Here is a 6,000-nt window from a genome sequence, read left to right on the forward strand (position 1 = left end):
AAGTCAGTCTTGTCTACTCAGACTGGCTCGCTCTCTAGGATCCCAGGCAGAAGAAGTCTTTCACATCAACTATTTCCTAGTCCTGTTAACTGGAGATGCCGGGGATTGAACCTGGGCCCTTCTGCAGGCCAAGCAGATACTTTGCCACTGAACCAGGGCTCCTACCCTAAGGTGCTTTCTTATGCTGTCTCCAGGTGCTCTGCAAAAAAGCTTTCCGCACCTTTGTTCTGGTTGCTGAACCAGAGAGACCAAAGCATCACAAACCACTAATTCCCACCCACCTGTCTGCTCCTCAGCCACTCTGATCATCTTGCACATTCTGCGGCAGACTGGCTTTTCGCTTCAAAAGGAGAAAAGGGGAGGGGAGGGACGGTGGCTCAGTGGTAGAGCAAGAAGGTCCCAGGTTCAATCCCCGGCATCTCCCAACTAAAAAGGGTCCAGGCAAATAGGTGTGAAAAACCTCAGCTTGAGACTGTGGAGAACTACTGCCAGTCTGAGTAGACAAGACTGACTTTGATGGACCGAGGGGGGTTTGACTCAGTAGAAGGCAGCTTCATAGGTTGATAAGCTACCACCAGCATTCAGGAAGAGCGAAGCCAAGGGGCACAACCCTGCCTGAACCACTGTTGCCAGCACCCAGCAGCTGGGCTCTTTCAGGGCTCCCATCCAATCCTCTGCATGTCATAGAATCATAGAGTTGGAAGGGACCTCCAGGGTCATCTAGTCCAGCCCCCTGCACAATTCAGGAATACCTCCCCCTAAATTCACAGGATCTTCATTGCTGTCAGATGGCCATCTAACCACTGTTTGAAAACCTCCAAGGAAGGAGAGCCCACCGCCTTCCGAGGAAGCCTGTTCCACCGAGGAATCGCTCTAACGGTCAGGAAGTTCTTCCTAATGTTGAGCCGGAAACTCTTTTGATTTAATTTCAACCCGTTGGTTCTGATCCTGCCTTCTGGGGCCACAGAAAACAATTCCACCCCATCCTCTCTAGGACAGCCCTTCAAGTACTTGAAGATGGTGATCATATCACCTCTCAGCCGCCTCCTCTCCAGGCTAAACATCCCCAGCTCCTTCAACCTTTCCTCAGAGGACGTATGAATCTGCTTTCAGCTGAATCAGATTCCCTAGTCCACCATGGTCAGCAATAAGAACATAAGAGAAGCCATGTTGGATCAGGCCAGTGGCCCATCTAGTCCAACACATGCTTGTAGCCGCCACCACCTCTTGTGGCAGTGAATTCCACATGTTAATCACCCTTTGGGTGAGGAAGAACTTCCTTTTATCCGTTTTAACCCGACTGCTCAGCAATTTCATTGAATGCCCACGAGTTCTTGTATTGTGAGAAAGGGAGAAAAGGACTTCTTCCTCTACCCTCTCCATCCCATGCATAATCTTGTCATGTCACCCCGCAGTCGACGTTTCTCCGAGCTAAAGAGCCCCAAGCGTTTTAACCTTTCTTCATAGGGAAAGTGCTCCAGCCCTTTAATCATTCTAGTTGCCCTTTGCTGCACTTTTTCCAAGGCTATAATATCTTTTTGGAGGTGCGGTGACCAGAATTTTACACAGTATTCCAAACGTGGCTGCACCATCGATTTATACAATGCCTACTAAGCCTAGCAGAGGCTCTGTAGGGTCTTTCTCATCCCCTCCTGCACCGGAGGTGCTGCCGCGGATTGAACGCCTTGGGACCTTCTACACGCCAAGCAGAGGCTCTGCCACTGAGCCACAGTCCCACAAAACTTAGCGGGTGCCACGGAGCCTGTTTCTCTCAGCCTAGCGTCCCCTGTTCATTTCCCTGTGTACCCTTGGAATGACTTTTCACCCAGCCCTACTCCGAGTGAGCTTTCCCCATGCGGCTGTGCGTGACAGCGGAAAACGCTGACTTGTATGATGTCTGCACAAGAAATCAGCGTCTGCCTTGCACAGAGTTAGACCTCCGGCGGTCCCTTGTACGCTCCTGCCTTCGTTGGTTGGCTGTGGCTCTCCAGGGACTTGAGCAGAGAAGGGCTTGAGAAGTTTTAACTAGCGACCCCGATGGACCGAACCCAGGGGCACTTTTAACCAGCGTTCTACCCCAGAGCTGCGTCCCTGCCCGCTTCCCCTTTCCCCACCTCGATGGGATAGAAGCCTGAAAAGCCTTAAGCACACCAAAATCTGCACCAAGCGATTCAGGCTTTCCAGACTTTCCAGAGCGGCGAAGGGTAATTCTGACTGAATTCTGAAAGAGGATTCAGCCACAAGACTGCTGTGAGTCGGAGAGCAAGTCCCGCTGAAAAAAAATGTGGTTTACTTCTGAGTAAAGAAGGCTAGTGCCTGGCTGCCAGCTTCTCCTTCCTCTCTGGGGGGTGCCCTTTGTTCAGTGGCCACCCCAGCTGCAAAATGGGACACCCTTGGGAGCGAGTCCTGAACGTACAGGGTCCTGAGAGCCAGACCCCCACTTTGGCCCTCGAATGCTTGTTCAAACATTTGGCACACGGGTGCCAGGGTGTGGCATGACTCCCAGGCAGGTTTGCCAATGCCCTGCCCCCTCCACGGGAAACTTCATCTCTGCTCCTTTCTTAATATGCTCCCATGTTAATAACAGGAGCGGCTGGAGGCAAAGGCAAGGGGCGTATAAGGAGAAAGAGGATCCTACTTCTAATTCTCTTGGGGGGTGGGGGATGCGGTAGAAACAGTGTTAACAAGGGGGAGGGGGGGTAACTGAGAAGCCCATTTGGGGAATCCCCTCAGGAGGAAACAGCAAAAAAAAAAAAAGACAAACCAGGGTTTTTTTATAAGCGCTCCCCGAGCAATTTCCCAATCCCCAATTTGACAAAGTAATCGGGGAGCATTTCCGCCTGGTCCCACCACTAGAAATCCCTTCTCCTCTAACTCACTCTCAGTGAGGGCCGGGTGTTTGCGCTTCTGGATACAAAGGCCCCTTTTCTGGTTTGGAACAATGGGCATTAGGAGGCCCAGCGGCTGCGCCCCCAGCCCATCCACCCCCCCCTCCACAAAACCTCCAGGGCCAGGAGCAGTGGCCTGCTGTGTGGGGCACCAGAAGGACCCCCCCCCCCGCTCCAAATCAGCCAGGGAAACTAGGGGATTGCCTAGAGCGCTGGCCTTCTTGGGGTGCCATATTGGGCAAAAAAAACCCCCATGTGACGCAGTGATGTTATCAGTGCAGGGGTGGGGGGAGCACCAGAAGTTAGCTTTGCCTCGGGTGCCAAACAATCTAGGGTTGGCCCAGGGGGCAACCGATCTTCAGGAATGCTGAAAAACCCAATTTGGGAATCCCTTACGATGAAACAGCAAAAAAAGCCAAGCCAGGGTTTTTTTTACAAGCGCTCCCGGTGTAATTTTCCAATCCCCAATTTGACAAGCGCTGGGGGAGCATTTTGCCACCCTACACGAGAAATCCCATCCCCTCTAACTCACTCTCAATCCGGGGCCGGGTGTTTGCGCTTCTGGATACAAAGGCCCCTTTTCTGGTTTGGAACAATGGGCATTAGGAGGCCCGGAGCAGGCCCATCCAACCCACGGTGGCTCAATGGTAGAGCATCTGGTAGAGCATGGGAGGGACGGTGGCTCAATGGTAGAGCATCTGCTTGGGAAGCAGAAGGTCCCAGGTTCAATCCCTGGCATCTCCAAAAAACGGTCCAGGCAAAAAGGCGTGAAAAACCTCAGCTTGAGACCCTGGAGAGCCACTGCCAGTCTGAGAAGACAATACTGACTTTGATGGACCAAGGGTCTGATTCAGTATAAGGCAGCTTCATATGTCCATATATGTCCACTCCCCGCAAAACCTCCAGGGCCAGGAGCAGTGGCCTGCAGCGTGGGGCACCAGAAGGACCTCCCCCCTCCGAATCAGCCAGGGGGCTGAGGAAAGCTCCCGAGCGGGAGGGAGGGAGAAGGCTACCCTTCCTAGGTGAATCCCAACATGGGGGGGGGGTTGCCCACCCATCTCTCTGCCCCCCACGACAGGGCAGGCCGCTGGGCTTCAGCTTGCCGGATCCCTCGGAGCCAGCGGGAGGTGAGGGCGCAAGGTTGCCAACTCCAGGCCGGGACATCCCTGGAGCTTTGGGGCTGGGGAAAGCAGGCACCTCAGCGTCGGATCCTCCACCCGAAGCATCCCTTTCTTGCGGTGGGGGGAGGAAAGAGGAGCTTCAATACCGGGGGGGGGGGCGGCGGGAGATCCCCGGGTGCCGCCTGGAGGCTGACCTTGGGCGGGCCCCTCGGCCTCCCCCTGCCCTCTCCGACCCATGCAAAGGTGGGGGGGGGGGGGGCTTGCAATCCTTCCCTCCCTCCTGGGGGGCCCCTGGAAGCCCTCCTTGGGGGGCGGCCTCCTCCTCCCGGGACGCCCCCCCCCGTGCATCCCACCCCCCGCTGCTGCTGCGGCTGCTCACCTGCCGTCTGCGGTGCCTTGGCCTCCCGGGCTGCCTCTCCGGGCATGGCGGCGGGGGTGTGCCTGCAGGCGGGCCGGCTTCAGGCTGCTGCTGCGGAGACAGGGGCGGGCCCGGGGAGCGGCGGGGCCCGGGCGGCTGGAGCGGGAGGCGGCGGCGGCGGGCTGCACCGCGCTCGCATCCCCGATGATGTCAGCAGCCGCTCGGCAGGCAGGAGAGGAGCCGGCCGGGGAGGGGGGTGCCAGGCACTGCAGCGCCGAGGGGAGGGCACTTGCAGCCGCTGCAGCTGCAATTGCAGCCCTTGCAGCCGCTGCAGCAGCAGCCCGCGGGGCGGGGGGAGGATGGATGCACCGCGGGGCGCCGCTGCTTGCTGCAAGGCCCGGGGATCGGCACGCGCGCAAAGGCCGGCCTTGCAAGCTCGGGCGCAGGCGGCGCCAAGAAGGCGGGCCTGCCCTGCACTCCCCCGCGTGCGCCGCGGCCTGGCCTGGCCGGCTTGGGCTTCTTGCTCCGCCAGCCCGCCCTTGTTGCAAAGGCGGAGGCCAGGACGGCGCGCTGGGGGGGCCCCCACCTGGGTTTAGCTTCCCGACAGCCCGGCCAGGTAGGCCAACGCCGAGTCAAGAACTGGCTGTCGAACAAAGCAGGAGTCAAGTGGCGCCTTTAAGACCAACCCGCTTTTATTTCGAAGGTAAGCTTTCCTGTGCTCTTAAGCACGCTTCATCAGACGAGGAATCCGGCACAGGGAGCAAAGCCCTACAGAGCTGAGCAGAGCCCTACAGAGCTGGTAGGCAGTGGCCCAGAATGCAACAAGGTACAGATTTCAGAACCAACGACAGTGAAGTAGAATTATCTGGTAGGCAGGGGTTGAGAAGGTAAAAGGGTACAATGCAGAATAGTACAATTAACAAACTGAGCAAACCTTTGATCTGAGTAGCAGGAGCATGTAAAAGCAACAAAACAGTACATCAAAATGTGAGATTGTCAATGACAATGGGAGATGGTTACATATACTGAACCCATCTCCCATTGTCATTGACAGACAGTCTCACATTTTGACATACTGCTGTTTTGTTGCTGGTGCTACTCAGATCAAAGGTTTGCTCAATTGGTTAATTTTACTATTCTGTCATTGTACCCTTTCACATTCTAAACCACTGCCTACCAGGTAATTCTACTTCACTGTCATTGGTTCTGAAATCTGCACCATGTTGCATTCTGGGCCACTGCCTACCAGCTCTGTATGGCTCTGGTCAGCTCTGTATGGCTTTGCTCCCTGTGCCGGATTCCTCGTCTGATGAAGTGGGCTTAAGAGCACACGAAAGCTTATGTTCTAAATAAAAACCAGTTGATCTTAAAGGTGCAACTTGACTCCTGCCTTGAGTCAACAGTGTGATGCAGTAGTTAAAAAGGCCAATGCAATTTTGGGCTGTATCAACAGAAGTCTAGTGTCCAGATCACGTGATGTGATGGTATCGCTTTACTCTGCTCTGGTAAGACCTCACCTGGAGTATTGTGTTCAGTTTTGGGCACCACATTTTAAGAAGGATATAGACAAGCTGGAACGGGTCCGGAGGAGGGCGACGAAGATGGTGAGGGGTCTGGAGACCAAGTCCTATGA

At 55.5% G+C, this 6,000-nt stretch overlaps 1 protein-coding gene across 1 annotated transcript in view; it reads right to left on the reverse strand.

Moving 5' to 3' along the window:
- The window catches only part of LOC132578308 (NAC-alpha domain-containing protein 1-like), a 73,496-nt gene extending 69,062 nt beyond the window's left edge, over nt 1-4,434 (reverse strand). The window contains exon 1 of the mRNA XM_060248247.1: nt 4,389-4,434. Coding sequence (XP_060104230.1) covers nt 4,389-4,434 — 46 coding nt within the window. The remainder of the gene's footprint in view (nt 1-4,388) is intronic.
- Between the last annotated feature and the right edge of the window lie 1,566 nt (nt 4,435-6,000).

The sequence above is a fragment of the Heteronotia binoei genome, chromosome 10 (genome assembly GCF_032191835.1).
Source record: "Heteronotia binoei isolate CCM8104 ecotype False Entrance Well chromosome 10, APGP_CSIRO_Hbin_v1, whole genome shotgun sequence".
NCBI classification, from domain to species: Eukaryota; Metazoa; Chordata; class Lepidosauria; order Squamata; family Gekkonidae; genus Heteronotia; species Heteronotia binoei.